Source organism: Megalobrama amblycephala, linkage group LG1 (assembly GCF_018812025.1).
Source record: "Megalobrama amblycephala isolate DHTTF-2021 linkage group LG1, ASM1881202v1, whole genome shotgun sequence".
In the NCBI taxonomy this organism is placed as follows: Eukaryota; Metazoa; Chordata; class Actinopteri; order Cypriniformes; family Xenocyprididae; genus Megalobrama; species Megalobrama amblycephala.
The window spans coordinates 33,753,697-33,774,728 of NC_063044.1; the positions used below are offsets into that span (position 1 = coordinate 33,753,697).

General features: G+C 35.8%; 1 protein-coding gene across 1 annotated transcript; it reads left to right on the forward strand.

Moving 5' to 3' along the window:
* The first annotated feature begins 90 nt into the window (after positions 1–90).
* LOC125268380 (zinc-alpha-2-glycoprotein-like) lies at positions 91–15,684 on the forward strand. The gene is made up of 7 exons (XM_048190540.1): positions 91–250; positions 593–865; positions 966–1,241; positions 8,195–8,482; positions 9,632–9,754; positions 10,056–10,133; positions 14,139–15,684. The coding sequence occupies exons 1-7, from the start codon at positions 169–171 to the stop codon at positions 14,156–14,158; spliced, it is 1,140 nt and encodes a 379-aa protein (XP_048046497.1). The 5' UTR covers positions 91–168; the 3' UTR covers positions 14,159–15,684.
* The last annotated feature ends 5,348 nt before the right edge of the window (positions 15,685–21,032 follow it).

Genomic DNA, 21,032 nt, shown 5'->3' on the forward strand with positions numbered 1-21,032 from the left:
AAGGTTGTGTTGTTGATTTAACATAGTCTGCCCAGATACGGATGAAACTGTCGTTTTAGATTTTCTTATTGGTTTAAATTCATCCGCCATTTTCTGCAGTCAGACTGTGTTGTGAGACGTCTGTAAACATCAGCAGAATTAGAAAGACTAATCAAGAGATTTTTAATCATGGGCTCGGGTGTCGCGACAAAGAGTTTTGCTCTGCTTTGTTTTTTGTTCCTCTGCGGGACTTCTCCTTCACTTCAAGCAGGTAAATAAATAATATTGGTGTAATGTCACCAAGATAGCCGCTTCAAATTATCAAAAGAAACAATCCTACTGTATGTATATTCTGATAGAATAACCTTAAAATAGTAAATATATTTCAGATCCCGTTAGGATTGCTTTTTGGGGATTTTCACTAAAAATGTTCCTCTGTTTTTATATAACAATAGATTTAGTCTGTTTAGTTCTTTCTGTAACTGAAATTTGTTGAGAAATGTTTGTTCTGCTTGTGCCTCACCCACTTCATACTCCTTCAGAAATGTAGCTACCCCTTTTATCAAATACACTTATTTTATACATATGCTATTGTATTTTTTTTGTATTGCAGAAAAACACTCCCTGTATTACATTTACACGGCCTTGTCCAAACCTCTTGATCTGCCGGGCATCCATGAATTCACTGCTATGGGTCTGCTAGATGACAGACAGATTGACTATTATAATAGCAAGGAAAAGAGAAAGATTCCCACACAGCACTGGATGAAAGAGAAAATGCAGGAGGATTACTGGGAAAAAGGCACCCAGTCCAGAAAGAGCAAAGAACAGTGGTTTAATGTGAACGTCAACATTCTGATGGGCCGTATGAAAGACAATGATTCAGGTGAGGAACATTGATACATTTTAAAATGCATATTCATATAATTATCTTATTCTATTGTTATTATCATCTCACAAACATTTTGTTTTTTTGTCCTTTTCAGATGTTCATGTGCTTCAGTGGAGACATGGTTGTGAAGTTGATGGAAATGAGTTTTCCAGAGGCATTGATGAGTACAGCTATGATGGCGAGAACTTTCTGTCTTTTAATGATAAGGATTCTCAGTGGGTTGCCCCTGTTAAAGAGGCTCTTCCAACCAAGAGGAAATGGGATGATGTGCCCATCCTAAACCAGTACACCAAGGGCTACCTGGAGAAAGAGTGTGTGGACTGGCTCAACAAATTCAGAGAATATGGAGACGAGGAACTCAGAAATGGCTGTGAGTAAAAGTACAGTATTTGTATTTGGGTCAGTGACGTATAAGGATTTTCGACAGGCCAATTTTAAAATGCAATAAATAATAATATATTGCAATTATTCAAACATTAAGTGTGTACATTAAATTAATTAATGTAGTGTACACATTAATTCATATTAAAGGTGCCCTAGAACGTTCTTTCACAAGATGTAACATAAGTCTAAGGTGTCCCCTGAATGTGTCTGTTTAGTTTCAGCTCAAAATACCCCATAGATATTTTTTTTATTAATTTTTTTTAACTGCCTATTTTGGGGCATCATTAACTATGCACCGATTTAGCGCGCGGCCCCTTTAAATCTTCGCGCTCCCCACCCCCAAGCTCACAACTATAATACAGTGTATAAACAAAGTTCACTCAGCTAATATAACCCTCAAATGGATCTTTACAAAATGTTCGTCATGCATACTGCATATATACATCGGATCATGTGAGTACAGTATTTATTTGGATGTTTACATTTGATTCTGAATGAGTTTGATGGTGCTCCGTGGCTAAAGCTAACACACTATTGGAGAGATTTATAAAGAATGAAGTTGTGTTTATGAATTATACAGACTGCAAGTGTTTAATAATGAAAATAACGACAGCTCTTGTCTCCGTGAATACAGTAATAAACGATGGTAACTTTAACCACATTTAACAATACATTAGCAACATGCTAACGAAACATTTAGAAAGACAATTTAAAAATATCATGTTATCATGAATCATGTTAGTTATTATTGCCCCATCTGCCATTTTTCGCTATTGTTCTTGCTTGCTTACCTGCATAAAGTCTGATGACTTGTCTATCATCCCTGTCTATCAGCTGTGCTGAGCACAGATCCAGACGTTAATACTGGCTGCCCTTGTGTAATGCCTTGAACATGAGCTGGCATATGCAAATATTGGGGGCGTACATATTAATGATCCTGACTGTTACGTAACAGTCTGTGTTATGTTGAGATTCGTCTGTTCTTCAGAGGTCTTTTAAACAAATGAGATTGAATTGAATGAATTAAGTGATTTTAGTGTTTTTTTTTGTTTGTTTGTTTTTTTATCTAGATGAATTGGCCATAGTCTTTAAAAATGTCATATGGTGCGACTGTGATTTATCTTAAAATTCATTCATTTCCTTAACATGCTTAACTTGTATTTTTTATACAAGTTCTCAGTAATTAAATTGTTATAGAAACAAAGTATTTGCAGTTCGTTTGAGATTCTGTAAAGAGTGACCTTATATTTTTGTTCATGTAGTTAACACTTTTTTTTCCCTGTAAATCGCTTAACTAATAAAAATGTTTTAAAAATACCATTCGCTTAAGCATACTGTAACAGTGATTCAGCCACAGAAATTAGATATTTTATTTTTAATTTAACACAGTTATTGTGTGTATATATATATATATATATATATATATATATATATATATATATATATATATATATATATATATATATATATATATATATATATATATATATGATTAAATGTAAACCATAATTTATTAAAATTTCACAGAATTTTCATGAACGCAATTTTTTTTATATTAAAAAAATCACATTGCAAACATAAATGCACCATTTAATTTAAGTTGACTTTCATTTAAGTTGAAATTAATTAATACTTTAATTCATCAAGGACACAGGCTTAAATTGATCAAAAGTGACAGTAAAGACATATGAGTCATTCTACGAAACGGGTGCCATTTCCACTTTGCATTTTCAAAATTTTCATTAAGAACAAACTTTTTTTTTAAACAAACCTACAACTTGAAAGAGTAGTAAAACAAGAAATAGATTTTTAAAATCTAATGTTTTCCTAATAGTAAAATGTTCCTTTTTTTCAATAGAAAGTCTGTAATTTAATCTTTTTTTATTATTATTTATTCTTAGATTTTTAAATCTTGAAATATGAATTTGACGTTTCAATAGCCTCATTGTTTGTACTGAAAAAATGAATTCACTTAAAAAATACAAATAAAGTTACATTTATCTGATTAGTCCACACAACAAGAACATAATTCAACATTAATTTATGTCATATTTTATTTTGGTAAATTTCATCCCAAAATGTGGTCAAGTTTCTCACCTAGCATACATACATTCAATCTGAAATATAATTTTCTTTGTATTAATAAACTAAAAAAATTAATAAAAAAAAAACATTTTCCCTATCTATTTTGTGTGACGGGTTGGTTTGTTTGAGCTTGACGGGCCCTGCCTAACATGAAAAAGCAACAAATAAACAATGAAAAAAAAAAAAAAAAAAAAATACATTGTTGTCTGCTTTTGTTCTTGGCGGGTATAAGGCTCAAATGATGTTACTTCGGCTTTGTAATGTCATTTAAAGGAACAGTGCATTATTTATAGATAAAACAAGTTAGTGTGACGGGGTGGTAAGTCAAACTTGATGGATGCGCACAAATCTAAATATCAAAAAATATTTACCAAAAAAAATAAGGTTTATTGTGAATAAATATATCTGATGTAAACAGGGAAACAAATATAAACCTGAAAATAGTATGTTTGAAAAAAATATATAATTTATTTGGTGATATTTTAGATGCAAATGTCATGTTGGTTCACCCAGACCAATTGGCTATGAAATGTAATGATTTTTACTCCACTCACCGGTGTCGTAGTGCTTTTTGATCACGTGTCACTTAAGGTGTGGTTATAAGTGTATCAGATGACCCCTTCCTCCTTTTGTAATACGGGGCACCAGTTAAGAATACTATCTTAACAATTTAAGAACACTCCAAAAGAGCTGTTCAATAATTCAGAATTTATATAAACTAGAGGGGGTTGGTCAACTGATTTATCTGAAGGATTTGTGAGAGTCTGGCCAACTATTAGAGTCTTTGATCATCAACACAAGGAAGACACAGTTATTATAAAATCAATGAAATTTATTAACAATAGACATGCAAGAGTAAATACCACAACGATTAATAATGAAACAATGAGTATGCACTTCTAAAAGATAGTAAAATAATAATCAAAGGAGAATACTGAATTAAATCAAAGAAACTAAGAAATGAAGTAAACACAGAATGGATAAATGCAATGCTGTTGAACTGAATGTAGAATGGAAGAGAATCGTATGGGAATGCTTCTTATGGAAGCCACCTAATGGCTCTGGTAAAATGGTGATAAATAATTGCTTATTTATCATTCAACAAATAATATCCCTATTATTTGTAACAAGCTGACCTCAAGTAACTGTTATCTAAACAGGTTAGAAAAACATATGCTTGCATGTATAAACTAATGCCAAGGTCTCTAGAAAAGAGGTTTGTTAAGTTTATATTTATGTTCCACACAGTCGGGTGATCAGTCCGGTAGCAGAGACAGCTTCCACTGAGGATACAGGCTGCATGCAGTGGGAGGGCGCGGAGTCGCGATCCAATAGTCGTGCCACGCTGGGCTGGAGGATGCTGAACTTGTGGGTCCTTTAGGATGGACTGGGCAGCTGGGTCAGATGAATCTTCACAGGTTCCTTTGCAGACTGGCTGCGTCACTGAGGAGCCGTGTGGTGCAGGCAATGTCTGCCGATGCAGAGGTCCTTTGTGGACTGGGCTGCGCTGCTGTTGGAGCCATAAGGGTCAGATGAAGTCCCTCAATGCTGGGGCCCTTTTTGCAGCTAGAGTGCAGCTGGAAGCAATGTAAAAGGTTTTGCTCGCGAAAGCTTCACCTTAACCGTCTTGTAGTCTCTTTCCTCATCAGGTCAGAAACTCAGGACATGGAGTGTCTGTTAATGTCTCCTTCCCCGTCGAGCTGGAAACGCAGAACAAGGGTGTGTCTACCCGGGGGACATATTTATCCCTTTCTGATGAGGAGGAGATTGAAATTGGGTGCCTTGCCGATCCTGGAGCGTGACTGGCCACTGTTATCTGAAGCAGCCCCGGTGTTGCCCACCCTAGAGTGGAACTCATTTGCATTGCATAAAGTACAGTGTTAAAAGGACTGGGGGACTAGGGAACAGATAGACACCGAACAAGATATGAAATGGTTAAATCATCATCCATGCATTTGTTTATCTGTTACCAGGTCTGTCCCATGACCTGCTGTTTTAACAGTCAGTAACCATTAACATAAACTGTGCTTTGCATGAAGATGGAGTGGATGTGATGCAGTTTAGATCAAATTAAGGCCTCCAAACATAGGTATGAATGGATTTAGGTAGATCTCTGTGGCCTCTCTTTATTTCAGTCACTGCTGCTCCATCCAGGAGGTCCTGAAGGAATTTTTATGGCAGTCCTTGCCTAAACCTTAGGAATGAGTTTGGTGGTTAGAGTCAATGTGTCGTCCAATGAGAAGTCCTCTCCTTGGTTTTGGTGGGTGCAGAAGGTCCCTCTTCCTGCTCTGGAAGAGGTGTCTGGTAGTTGTCCTAACATCTTATCTGATGTTGCTGAACATTTGTTTATGTTCATTCACCAAAGATTCAATCACTGTGTGGCACATTTTCTTAAACACCAGCAGTTAGAGAGGGGCGCTGTCGTAAACTGGTCCCTGGAATGCCATCTTGACTGTTGTTCACAACAGAAATAATGAAAAATGATTTAAAATAGTATGCTAATCATCAAAAAAAAAAAATAAATTTGATCATATATCATGTTAGAAAGAGCACTTGAATTAATAACTTGAAGCTTTGGAAACACACTTTGGGACATTTTTTGTGCCTTATGCATCTGATCAAACGTTGCTGAACCAAATGGCACCCATTTTGTAGAATGGCTCATTTATAATTTTACAAAATTTTACATTCTGTTTCATATAAATGCTGTTCTTTTGAACTTTCTATTCATCAAATAATCCTGACAAATAAAATATATCACAGTTTAAACAAAAAATATGAACATTGATAATCAGAAATGCTTCTTGAGCAGCATATACGGTTGGGTATCGTTTTAATTTTAACAATTCCGATTCTGCTTATCGAAACTGGTTCTTATTGATTCCAATATTTTTTTATGGAGAGAAAAAAAAGAGCAAATACTTAAAGAATAATGTTTTTACCTTTTATTCTTGCCACATTTAGGCTATAACCAGTAGGCTGTAACTGTTTTTATTTTTGTAACTGAGTGTGAGACGCTGCTATTGCTGATATTAGCTGTATCTGGTGCTTTAGGACTCGCGGCTGGGTAGAGTTCACATAGCGCGTCACGCATGATCGTTAATTCTCATGTTCGTTATATCAAATGTTTCCAGGTGCGCCTATATGCTCTTCAGAATGCCTCAAACGCACCGCAGGTCATGTGACAAGAACCAACCGATCAGCTTCGGCCTTTCCGTAACAACATCAAAAGCTCAGCCGGGTTTTATTTCTCATCTCCACAGATATATCTAGTAAAGCTAATGCAAGGGCTAGAAATCAATTAATCCTTTGCTGATATTTCCTTGTCCTCTTGCAGAGAGTTCATAGTTGCATAGCAAGGACAGATGCCATGGGAGCGAAAGTGCTTTGGAAAGGAGGAGACGCGGGCGCGCTTTCCACGCGTTTTTAGATGCAACATGTAAACGGACCCAAACACGGTGCATTCCTTCAGATTAATGCCGTGTTGAAGCCGTGTCAGTGCCGAAGTCCCTTTAAGTTTTATTCTATAGTTTTTGTTGTGATGAACTGCTTATGTACTCCACTGAAGACTGGAGTAATGATGCTGAAAATTCAGATTTGATCACAGGAATAAATTTCAGTTTACTATTTATTCACATGGAAAACAAATATTTTAAATTGTAATAACATTTCACTCTTCTCCTAGCAAGGTGTAACTCCATTCCTGCTGCAGGGTCAGAATTAACATGCCAGCGGTTTTATGGCCAGTATTTTTTGCTTGGCAGTGGCATCTGGTAAAATAGATTGAAATAGTTAATAAAATAAACAATAAATGGCTAATAAATGCATAATTACCAAACTGAAATTAAATGCTCTAAACAATTTTGTACAATACAAACATAAACTGAAATATTTTCAGAAAATTACCCAAATTGCATAAAATTGTATTCCAAATCATACTATAATAAAGTACTTTATGTATATAAATCATCAATTGAATATAAAAGCACAAAAACTGCCAATCTAGGACATATATCTATCATGGAAAACACTCTGCAGTGGCCGCACCATATGATAGTTTCAAATTCAGTCAAAATTTACAGGCACAGAATTGGCCACCTAAACAAAACAAGCTAGCTTCCCATAAAAGGTCACTATGAAATTTGTAATAAAAGTATATATTTGCGGAAATAACTTAATATTCATTGTTTTTTTGAGGTCATACCATATGATATCCAAATGAGGTAACTACATACCAGCTGTTAAAAAGGTTATTTTTTTCCAAATTTAAGGCAAACCTGCTTGCTGTTTTCATGGGTCCTTCGCATATTGGTATATGATGCAACGTCCTGTCTTTTAATGGATTTCAACATGAAAGTCCCAAAGTGGTCATTTATTGGTGGTTGCACCACATGATATTTCATAAAATGGACATCATCGGACAAAGTTTGTTTGTATATTATGATGGAAATATAAATACGAATGCTTTGCAATTTTGTACAGGATTACAAAACACGTTGGAAATCATAGTGCCAAATAGTGCAAATAGAAAATGAATTGGAGTAAATTTGAAAATGACTTAGAGTAAATTTAGAGTAATTTCAAAGACATTTCCAAAACAGAAGTTATGGCCGGATGGTCGCACCACATTTTGACATTGATATTTTGACACTTTAAATAACAAAAAATTACAAAGTGCAATACACGGGAGAGGTACTACATATATATGGTATCTTTTTATGCATTTAAACCAAATTTTAACAGAAAAAAAATGCAACCAGACAGAAAATTAAGGCGTCACCTCATTGACCCATTTGTTGATTATCTGCAGTTGTCAGATGGAAGTAATTGATAAACTGATTACTGTGTCCTCAGCTCCTCCAGATGTTTATGTGTCTGCAAAAAAGTCTACCAGTGACAAAAGTAAGCTGAAACTCAGCTGTCTGGCCACTGGCTTCTACCCCAAAGACGTCATGTTGACGATAAGGAAATATCGCACATCCCTGCCTGATAATGAGGTTGAATCCACAGGAGTCAGACCAAACAATGATGGAACCTTCCAGCTGAGGAAAAGTGTGGACATCGAGGAGGATGAAAAAGCTGAATATGACTGTTTTGTGTCCCACAGTACTCTCAAAGGAGGACCAATTATCAAGAAATGGGGTAGGCAAAGCGAAAGCATTTATTCAATCATTAAAGCAGGGGTGTTTCCTCTGAGGAATCAAGGGTGGCAATGCCTACTTGAAACAACTTAAAAGCATGATTTGTAAGTTTTTTTTTAGAGAGCAGCTAGCTTGGTGAGATTATAGGTAGATCTCTGTGTTTGTGATTATCATGACACCTGCTATGGGTCTATGGAGGAGAAATTGGGCCAAGCAGAAACTCTCACAAAGCGAAAACACTTGCGGTCCATGAACGTGTCTCTCATAGGATAGCACGCACTATCTCATGAATAATTATGAGATACTGATGAGTCATCAGTACACCATAATGTGACAAAAGTCACAACCTGTGACACTGACACCAGTGTTTCTCATTCATTGATTTATTTGGGGTGGCGCGCCATGGTATCAACATTGACCAGAAATACATTTCAGTGCTCTGAACTAGACTGTGGTGGCCTGAAAATATATTTAAACTTCTCATAATAACATAAAAGATCTTCAATGTCATGTTTTGTGCCATTTCTGTCAAACAAACTAAACGCGAAAGCATGATAAGGTTTTGTGTCCTTACCAAATAGCTAAAGACTGTCTGTTTGCACTGCGCAAAGAGAAGTGATAACTTTGCTCATGCGATCAGCACATGATCAGCTTTGCATCTCAGTTCACAGTGAATGAATGCAGTGAACTCCATCTCTGCATGTGCTGAATTAAGCGTGAATTTGGAAATGTTGCAGGCACTAGTTATTCATATTTTCAAATTTGCATAGTTGACAGTTACAGCATTTCACTAGATTTGTAATGAGATGTGTATGTAAACTTAAAATAAAAGCTTGACTGCAGTTTACATCAAAATAAAAGCTCACGTGTTCATCTTTTTCAATTATAGGAATTAGGACAAAACTAATTATAAAAGTTTCATGCATTTGAAACAAACAGCTTACGATTACAATTAAAATTAACGGATGTAACACACTTGTTAAAATCTCAGAAAATGAGGTTTAGTGTTTTATGACCCCTTAAAATGACTAAAATGACATTGCTAAAGGCTTAACAATAGAATTGAATTTCAGTTTTCTAAATATAGTAGACATTTATACATTACATGCCATTGTCAAATGTATTTTTTTTTTGTTTTGTTTTTTTGCAGATGGAAAATGCAAAGACTGTAATGAAGGCTCTTTTATGGTTATTGGAATTGCGATTGGAGCTGGAGCTGTAGCAGCTGTTGTTCTTGGGATCTGCGTTTACCTTTTTAAGACTAAAAGAATTGGTGAGTATTACAACAAAAATACAGATTCTGAGCGCAATCTTTTTAATTCTTAAATAAAGTTGCTTTAATTGTCAACATTGATAGAACTGCTTCAGAGAGAGACAAATTCAAATTTTTTAAATTGTCCATTGAAATGTATATGAATGTGGTTAAGCTGCAAACAATGAACCTCTTAAAAACTATACCTTTTTAATATATTTTATTTTTTGTGGTCTGGACTTCACTTGTTTATCTCTGCCTCTGACAGCAATTCATGTAGATTGTAACTGTATTTTTCATCTTTATTTGTAATCCTCTATAGTTTTCAGACAACAGAAACAAACAAAGGAAGTACCACAAAATGAAAATGCTAATGAAACAAACCAAAAGCTTCTCCCAGGTAAGCTGCTTCAGATAGGACTGGAGTGGAGTGAATCTAGATTTCCCTTTAGATAAGTATTATGGGGTGTTCACACATTTAGTACAACAGTTTTATCACTAGAGGTCCTGTAGTGGATGGTCCTACTGCTGGATTCTCTAATGGTTTTGATGGGCTGCACAGTGGCCAAATACTCTGACACAAATGGGATAGATTGCTGCTTAAAATACATAGTGATTACATGATAATGATTAACATTCAGGGGTGCGGTTCCCAAAAGCCAATTATGGTCGCAAGATAACGTAATGCAGCGATTTGGTGTTTCCCAAAACCATAGTTCCAACAAACATTTGCAAACAGCATCACAAAGATGTGTGGTTGGAACTACAGCTCTCAACCCATGGTAGAAGCATAGATTCTTTTTAGTATGATATATGGACTTAAATAGATCATGCTCTTGTGCAAAATAAGCAAGCCAAGATGCAGTAAAATCAATCTTTCATTCCATTTCATTCAATGTTTTTTAGTTTGTCAAGAGAACGAAAGTGCGGCTTTTGATCAGTGTTTATGTGCAAATGTGCTCTAGTACCTCAAAGGGGTGTGGGATATACCAGTAGATTAACCGGTAGAGATTTTGGAGTATTGTCTCTATCGCAGATACGCTCACGTGATGTTACTGATTACATTCTTAATATAATAAAATGTTTGTAATGTAATCATTTTAGTTTTGTAATATAATAATTTTTAGTTAATGAAGCTCAAATTAAAGGCAGTGTTTCCCATACATTGACTAGACTGTGGCGGCCCGCCACATTCTAATTTGTCCCGCCACAGTCTCAAAATGAAACAGAAATCAGGTTTGTCGCGATATTTAAATAACCGTCTGATAATTGCGCTCTTTTATATGGCAAAAGTGGGAGTCATATAGTAAAATAAGTAGACTAGCACCAATTAAGTTTTCGTGCACTATATTCAAATTAATCTTAAGCTATTCCATAGCCTCATGTGAAGGAGTACATCGTTAAGTTCACGGTCAGAAACTCGTCTTCCCTCTGCCACAGCTGTCAATCATTCTCTGTTCAGCACTCAAACAGCGCGTCGTGTTCGGTAACGACAGCCAGCACGGTAAAACTCTCCAATATGATATATTCCCATTTTAATACTTGATATGTAGATAAAGGGCTGTGGATTTGCATAAAATGACTTTATCTTTCTGGAGTTTATTGTTGTTTCTGAACGATGTCATCATATTGGCTACAGGATGTCTGTTAGATCACACAACACAAGGACTATGAATTTGCGTCACGCGCAATAACTGGAGTTTAAAAATGAGAAGAAACATATGTTTAATAAACTGTTAGATGCAGATATACACAGGGACTCTCTTTGTACCGTGAACTTTTCAATGCGCAGCGCAACTGCGCGCTCTGACTCCACATTGCTTCAAGCACAATGATGTGCTTGAAGCAATGTGGAGTCAGAGCGCATCCGGGCACCCATAAGCATTTTTTTGCTGCTGTTTTGGAGCGTTTCATATTATAATGGTTTTGCACACTGAAAGATTATTAATAGCCTATTTTGTTCTGTTGTATCTATCATATCTTTTTGCCCCATTAAAAAGCTGCACAATACATTTAAAATAAGCGTCTTTTAATCTTACATTAATATAAATACATATAATTATTTACATATAAATCTAATATAAATCTTTTTTTTTTTCATTTCATAAGAATACAAATAGTAATTTTAAACTTTTTATTAACATTTGGATTTATAAAATTACTGTGCAAAGGTGTCATCACCAGTAAATAAATTACTAAAGCACAAATTGTTTACAAGAGAACAAATTTCTTCATTGATCTAGTCAATTAATTTTGCTCTCAGAATGCACCAGATTTATTCATTTAAATTTGAAGTGTACAAAATTTTGCATGCCCCCCGGACCCCCCCTAGAGGAACCGATGTCCACCCACCACAGTCTCACAAAATCCTGTGGAAAACACTGTAAGGATTTTTTAATTGTGAGATATTTAATACAATATGAACTCACCAAAAACATTGTCATATTGTAATAGTTTCTGTACTAAAACAATATAGTATTCTTTTCTTTTCAAGCCATAACAAACATAGATGCATTTTTTATTTAGTTTTTAACTATTAAATGCTCTAGATTTAAATTGTCCTGTATTTATTATTATTATTATTAATATTATTTGAAGGATTAGTCCATTTTCAAATAAAATTGGTTATTTTCTTAAAAAAAAAAAAAAAAAAAAAAATATATATATATATATATATATATATATATATATATATATATATATATATATATATATATATATATATACACTTTTTTTTAACCACAAATGCTCATCTTGCACTGCTCTGCGATGCACCACATATTACATAATCACATAATGTTACCGTGATAGGGCGGATTTTCTCCTCCAACTTCAAAATCGTCTGCTATCGTTGTTTTACCTTTTTTTGTAAGGGCCGTTTGACTTAATCTTTGCACATTTGTTTTGTAAACACTTGCTCGGTACTTCAGCCTATGTGTGAATTTCCCAGCTTGATTACGTAATGCGTGGTGCATCACAGAGCAGTGCAAGATGAGCATTTGTGGTTAAAAAGTGTAGAATTTTTTAATTTATTTTATATTGTACAAAATGACCGATCGTTTGGCTAGATAACACTCGTATTCCTCGGCTGGGATCATGTAGAGCCCTTTGAAGCTGCATTGAAACTGCAATTTGGACCTTCACCCGGTTGGTAGCCGTTGAAGTCCACTATATGGAGAAAAATCCCAGAATGTTTTCCTCAAAAACCTTTGTCTTTCTTTCTTCAGTCAAAAAGAAATTAACATCTTGGTTTATCTGGAAAATTATCAGGAAATTTTAATTCTGAAGTGAACTAATCCTTTAAATGTAAGGATTAATCTCTATTTAATTTATTCAGGGAAGAGCATCCAGTATTATTTTACATTTGATTTCTTATTACATTTCTTTAGTATTTCTTACCTCAATATTAGTTTTAGACCTTCCTATCTACCTGGGGGATTCCCCCCATTTTCAAAAATGAAATTCAGGCCCTGAACAAATGTCTGTAAAAATCCTGATTGGACCATCCCTTTAAATAATTCTACATGATAAAAAGAAAATTTCAAAAAGATTGGTATTGGTGATCGTAACGGCAGATACTGCTTCCTGTGATCGGCTCAAAATCCTGATTGGAGCACCCTTTTAGCGTGAACCATTTAAGACGGGGATAGCCAACTCCTAGAGAACTATCCTGTAGAGTTTAGCTCCAACTCCAATCAATATATATGCACTGTGGAGAGAAAGAGTGCTTAAATTACTTTTCAAATGCAACAGAGAAAAAAAAAAAAAAAAAAAAATTGTGTCATTGTTCAAATTCTTCTGGACCAACCTGTATGCACACAAGAATGTCCTTAATGTCATCAAAAAAAAAAAAAAAAAAAAAAAAAATGTGCTCACAACGTCATTATGTTGACAGAAAAGTATTATTATAAACATTATTTCACTAATCATTGATTAAAAAATATAATACAAAATAATATAAGATTTTGTTTTGAGAATTACATTATGAACATTTTATTACATTAATAATATAATTACTTTACATACTGTATAATAATAATGATATGCAATTATTACATTCTGATGCCACAGCAGTGGTTCATTTGTGGCAACCCTGCACAAATGTGTTGTAGAAAACAATCTTTTCTTGCTCTAGTTTAATGAGTTTTAACAGAGATGCTCAAAAAAGATGCTTAGTACAACGACTATACAAATTTTGAGTCATTAAGTATGTAAATGTGATTGATTATAATGTATATTTATTTTTAAGGTTAATTGTAAAATATTAATAAAATATAGTCAAATCTATTAGTAGTTTGAAACTACACTCTTATCTTTATAGTTTGGCCTACATCAAGATTTGCTCAAAATGTCATGAATTGCAAGCAAATTTTTTTCATAGGTAACAATTTCCCTCTTATTACAGGAGCCAACGGAGCTGTCTAATGGAAGACGCTGTCCAAAGTAGTAGTAACATGCCGTATGTGTGTCAGAACAATTTCTTTTTGTGCCACAGAAAACAGAAAATTACCTGAGGATAAGGATCTCACATCTATGCTCATTTTTCTGCAGAGTTCCCACACATCCTGGAAAAGTCTGGTTGTCCTGGAAAACTAGTCCCCCTAGTTTTATTCAGTTCTGAGCGATATAGGATGTCATAATGAGACGCTGACATGATGCACCGTGAATTACACAATCAGAGATTCATTCACTTCTCGCGCAGCACAAACTAGTGTTGTGAACACGAGGTGCAGGCAAATGTGATTTTGATTTTCTGCAAGTTCACTAAATAAGTTAATACAAGTCACTTACATTTTGGAAGAAATATTGTTTGACCAACAAAAATAGTTCCAAACAAAACTGGAGCAGAACGTTTCTTCTCAACACAGTGGTGTTTCAGAATGAATCTATAATTTTTAACAAATCATTTGAGGAAGTGATTCAATGACCCATTCATAAAAGACCATCATTTGCTTAGTTCATAGATGAATGAGCTTTTTGAACAAATCGATTGAAAGATTGACTCTAATATCTTTCCATCCACCTATTTTTATTTGCATTTTGGAGTATTGCATAAGGATAACGCTGAATGGAAATGCAAAGATTGCACATAAATTCAAAAAATGTGCATAAAAACGTATGCCTTCAAATGGGATAAAATTTTTTATGTTATACGAAAACATACACAAACTGTGATGGAAACGCTTGATGCGCATCAAAAAAGACATGTGACTTTGCAATGGGATGGCAACTGGATCAACCAACGATCTCGTTGCACAGCATCTGAAATGCCTGAGCAAAGTCTATCGTTAAAGTGGTTTGGTTTAATTAACCTCCCAGAAGCGTTCACAAAAACCAGGCATCTGAATGCAATATCAGTGTATCCGCAGTATCAGTGTATATTGTATTTCAGCTGCATGCTCTGAGTTGCAAATAATTTATTATATATGAAAATTATTATATACAGTGGCTTCTAATGCAACAGCTTCCATTTTTCTTAGTGATGATATTTAGTGCCAGTGTATCAGGAAATGACAAATATATATATATATATATATAATAATTATATATATATATATATATATATAAATTATTATATATATATAATTATATATATTATATAAAAAATATAGAAAGTGTGCTTTACAAAAAGGAAAAGACAAAGTAAGACTTCTGGAAAGAGGAATATAACTTTAGGCCATGAATCTATCATTGTCTTTTATTCCTGTCATAATGAAATTTGAAATGTTTGAGCTTCATGCTGATTTAGGTCAAAGTATGAATTTGTCAAAATAAGTGTGTTGTGCTTATGTTTTGAAAAATGATGTTACAGTGTTATTCTAATAAACCACTTTGGTTGCCTAACAATTGTTTATTGGAAGATTTGAATTGGTTGACTATAGCTTTATTTTTCCTTCTGTATTTGTAGTTTTATTTATTCATGATGCAATAAAGCACAATTGATCATGTCATGTATTGAGTTGAGCACAACTGACTAAATGACGGATGATTGAATTTAAAGAATTAAACAATTTGTAGGTAACAAATGAATTTATAAAACAAGGCCATATTAAAAAAGCAATATTTTAAAAATCATTCTAACAGTTTCTAGTATTTTGAGCTCAGTTCTCCGTTTGTTCAAGTGTTGTTTCTATAATATTATATAAAACTGATATTAAACATTTTTTCTCTGTGTGGAGCATATCCCCATACCACCCAAGTTCACACATTTGTCACCTGTTTCACCCTTGATAAGCATCTAACTGTCCAGAGATTTAAGCTTTAGTCTTAGGTGCTTGCCAAAAATGTACATCTTGCACAGACAGAGATTAAAAAAAAAATATTTTAAGTTAGGCAAATTAGCAGAAACACAAGAGGATTCACACACTCCAACTGCCAGTGGTTCACCTGGGCCTTATTCATTGAGACTACAAGTCAAGTCAAGTCACCTTTATTTATATAGTGCTTTTTACAATGCAGATTGTGTCAAAGCAGCTTTACAGTGATAATTGGTATATAATTTTGGCTGCACAGCAGCTCTTAAAGAAAATGGTGTCAATGCAGGCAGATCAAAGCACTGTTGAATATCAAGTATCCCCAACTAAGCAAGCCAAAGAAAGGCGACAGTGGCAACAAAACCCAAACTCCAACAGGTGACATCAGGTGGCAAATAGGTGTAAAAATGGAGAGAAAAAAACCTTGGGAGAAACCAGGCTTAGTCGGGGGGTCAGTTCTCCTCTGGCGAACAGTGCTTTGTTATGATTCAGGTAGCTATCATAAGTCCGATGGGATCGCAACAATCAAAGTATTTATTCCAGTTGAGGATCGTATTCATCACGTTGGTATGGACAGTTTGTTGAGGAGCTGTGTCGTGGCTGTCGTGTTGATGAGGCCTTCACAGTGGATGATCTAGTTGACTCAATCTCTGCTGATACTTCAGGGCTGCGTTGTCATCGTCAAAGTACAACGAGAGCGATTGGGGAGCATAGGACTCTTTTGAGTCGCTCTTGCTGTACTTTGATGTCATACACCAATCGGTCTGCGCAGCACTCATGCATCTCGAACAAGCTTATTATAATCCATCATGAACACTTGAGTGACTCTTAAGGCAATCTTGATAATGATTTATCTTAATACATGATTTTGAGGTTGCAGACAGATTGAAAACATCCCGCAAAGTTTTAAATCTGAAAGTGCACCATAGATAGTTACTGTCTTTCAAAAATAAGAGTCGATTCTGAGTCAGTTAAACAAGTAATTTGTAAAACGAATCTGAAGCCGCTTCATTGTGACGTCACAACGAAACATTAGCATATTGCCAGCCCACTTACTGTGTGTGCAGACACCAGGGAAAATTCATTTTTTCCTCAATACCACAGCAGTAGCCTACAATCTTTTGTTGTGTTCCCGTCATTTTACTGATGACTGCTTCTCAAACCTCAAGGAGTTTGACGCAGGATTCACAAAATGCTTGGTCTAAAAAATATGGATCAATGTCCATTGTCCAGTTTATTTGGACCAGCTTGCTCCTCTGAATCTCAACCTGTAAGTATGATTAATAATTGATGTTGATATTTTCTAGCGATCGTTCAAAATCCATAGTTTTGAATGTTATGTTTTGTAACGTACACCCTAGTCTGTATATCTCCTGCTAACCAGCTAACTCGCATTCTGCTATTCAGATGTGGGTCCAATACTTTCTAAAAATGTGTTGATTAATGCAGCTTGTCTGTCTTATTACTTGGAGTAATGATCAAGGATGGAGCATGACTTTTGTTTACAAAATGTAATGCATTATCAGCTATTCATGTTTGTGCTTGGCTAACGTGAGAGTTTTGTGGGCCGGTTTGCTTACATAACTGTAAAACAGTTTTTTTACTAGTCCGCACTAACTAGTTTAAGTATTCTCTATGTGAACAGTAAACACCCATTGTAATGCCAAACAATGATAGGTATTTTTGACTTTGTTAATAGTTATGGCAAAAAAGTCACATGTACACATCTGGCCTAAATGTTTATGTAATGTTTAGAGATTTTCAACGGTGACGCTATCACGTCTTATAAATAACACAAACTAAGGTGCCACTTACCACAGAGAAATGTCCTACTCCAGTCATGATTGCGAATCAGCTTTGGTTGATCAACTACTTCAGACGTTTCATAGACGGACTCGGGCTCGAATTGATACAGTAAAATAAATGCCATCTTTTCTCTCCATACATTGTATACAATGTCTTGCGAATTGATAGCAGTCATTCAGTAATGGGAATGGCCATTTTGTTTCCGGCACATGGTGTGTGCAGTAGACAAATCACAAAGGACTGGGCCATCAAACCAATCAGAGCAGTGTAGGCTCACGGAAAGGAGGGGTTTAGAGAGACTGATTCTTCAAACTGCTTCTAACAAATCATTTTTTATCAATCATTGAGAACTAAGGTGAAATTAAATGTATATTATGAAAAAACTAAAGTGTTTTTTGACCTTGCCTGAATGTCAACCTGTTCCAGGAGACTCCCAAAACAATATTAGGAACCTTAAAAAAATCTGTCTAAATCTGTTTTAGTGAGCACTTCTCCTTAGCCGAGATAATCCATCCACCTCACAAGTGTGGCATATCAAGATGCTGATTAGACAGCATGAATATTGCACAGGTGTGCCTTAGACTGGCCACAATGAAAGGCCACTCTAAAATGTGCCGTTTTATCACACAGCTCATTGCCACAGATGTCGCAAGTTTTGAGGGAGTGTGCAATTGGCATGCTGACTGCAGGAATGTCCACCAGAGCTGTTGCCCGTGAATTGAATGTTCATTTCTCAACCATAAGCCATCTCCAAAGGCGCTTCAGAGAATTTGGCAGTACATCCAACTGGCCTCACAACCACAGATCAGTTTGCATAACCAAAGAATTTCTGCACAAACTGTCAGAAACCATCTCAGAGAAGCTCATTTGTATGCTCGTGTCCTCATTGGGGTCTCGACCTGACTGCAGTTCGGCATCATACATTCAATGGCCCTTTGTAGAGGTGTTCTCTTCACGGATGAATCCCAGTTTTCACTGTACAGGGCAGATTGCAGACAGCGTGTATGTCATCGTGTGGGTGAGCGGTTTGCTGATGTCAGCATTGTGGATTGAGTGCCCCATGGTGGCGGTGGGGCTATGGTATGGGCAGGCATATGTTATGGACAACGAACACAGGTGCATTTTATTGATGGCATTTTGAATGCACAGAGATACCGTGATGAGATCCTGAGGCCCATTGTTATGCCATTCATCCACGACCATCATCTCATGTTGCAGCATGATGATGCACGGCCCCATGTTGCAAGGATCTATACACAATTCCTGGAAGCTGAAAACATCCCAGTTCTTGCATGGCCAGCATACTCACCGGACATGTCACCCATTGAGCATATTTGGGTGATTGGATCTGGGATCTGGATTGGCGTTACGGCAGCATTTGCGTGTGGCAAATGGTGGTCACACCAGATAATGACTGGTTTTCAGACCCCCCCAATACAGTAAAACTGCATATTTTATAGTGGCCTTTTATTGTGGCCAGCCTAAGGCACACCTGTGCAATAATCATGCTGTCTAATCAACATCTTGATATGACACACCTGTGAGGTGGATGGATTATCTTGGCAAAGGAGAAGTGCTCACTAACACATATTTAGACAGATCTGTTAACAAAATTTGAGAGAAATAGGCCTTTTGTGTACATAGAAAAAGTCTTAGATCTTTGAGTTCAGCTCATGAAAAATGGGGGCAAAAACAAAAGTGTTGCGTTTATAATTTTGTTCAGTGTATATGGTCTCCTATCAGTTTGCAGAATCAGTTTTAGTTTCAGCATAAAATCAAAACGTTAAAGTGACCTGGTCCATGGGCCGCACAGAGACAAGCAAGAGACAAGCGTGAATATAATGGATTTTAATACATGAGGGTACGAATACATACAACTAAATCTAAGCAAAGAATACATATATACAGGATAACAAAGGTAAAGAAAAAAAGAGAGAGAAGATAAAAGAATGGCAAAACTTACAAACAATTAACCTTGATAGCCAGCAAAGAATTGCATCACCTTAAATAGGGGCATATAAACTTAACTCATCTAAAGATCGATAAGAACGATACTTGCATGGATTTTTGGTGTTGAGTTACGGATGTATGCGAGACAGAGATTCAGTGCGTTAGTGGCTACAAAAATGACAATGGGGCAATTTGGTCCAGACTCACTGGGGCCGGGTCTGTGATTTACATGAAGAGGTCAAACGTCAAAAGCTTCTCTGAGGCTTATAGCTGACTCGATCAATTTGAGCACATCCAGACATTACAAATTTTTTTGACAAGACGACAAATGACAAGAAACCTTGTTGTTTAGTGTGAGCACCACAGCGATTCAGATCTTGCAGTCCAGCAGTGTGAGCTTGCCTTTAACGTATACAAATTTGGCATGACACACACCTTTCCATCAAAGCAGGTCTCTGCACAGGGCAACCCAGAGGGAATACACACTTCAGTAGAACACATGAAGTAAATGTTTACATTTTATTTAGTTTAGGATTTGAGATGGTATAATCATGTTTGTAATTATTGTAAAGGAGTTTAGGCTTTAAGGGATAGGTGGCTTGAGTCCAACAGGGATGTCAACAAGAACACAGAGTTCAGTACAGTTCCATATGACCACTTTTATTGATCCATTGGAGCAGACAGAACAAAGATGAGCAGGGAGCACATCATATGAACAGGAGTAGGAGTACAGGTGCTGGTCATATAATTAGAATATCATCAAAAAGTTGATTTATTTCACTAATTCCATTCAAAAAGTGAAACTTGTATATTATATTCATTCATTACACACAGACTGATATATTTCAAATGTTTATTTCTTTTAATTTTGATGATTATAACTGACAACTCAGGAAAATCCCAAATTCAGTATCAAGAAAGGATTTTTAGAAATCTTGGCCAACTGAAAAGTATGAACATGAAAAGTATGAGCATGTACAGCACTCAATACTTAGTTGGGGCTCCTTTTGCCTGAATTACTGCAGCAATGCGGCGTGGCATGGAGTCGATCAGTCTGTGGCACTGCTCAGGTGTTATGAGAGCCCAGGTTGCTCTGATAGTGGCCTTCAGCTCTTCTGCATTGTTGGGTCTGGCATATCACATCTTCCTCTCCACAATACCCCAAAGATTTTCTATGGGGTTAAGGTCAGGCGAGTTTGCTGGCCAATTAAGAACAGGGATACCATGGTCCTTAAACCAGGTACTGGTAGCTTTGGCACTGTGTGCAGGTGCCAAGTCCTGTTGGAAAA

Bases quoted from the DNA above. Each gene is read 5' to 3' on its own strand.
- LOC125268380 (XM_048190540.1), top strand. From the start codon at position 169: ATGGGCTCGGGTGTCGCGACAAAGAGTTTTGCTCTGCTTTGTTTTTTG. The intron at 1,242-8,194 runs GTGAGTAAAAGT...CTGTGTCCTCAG, and splicing joins CGAGGAACTCAGAAATGGCT to CTCCTCCAGATGTTTATGTG. The intron at 10,134-14,138 runs GTAAGCTGCTTC...CTCTTATTACAG, and splicing joins AAACCAAAAGCTTCTCCCAG to GAGCCAACGGAGCTGTCTAA.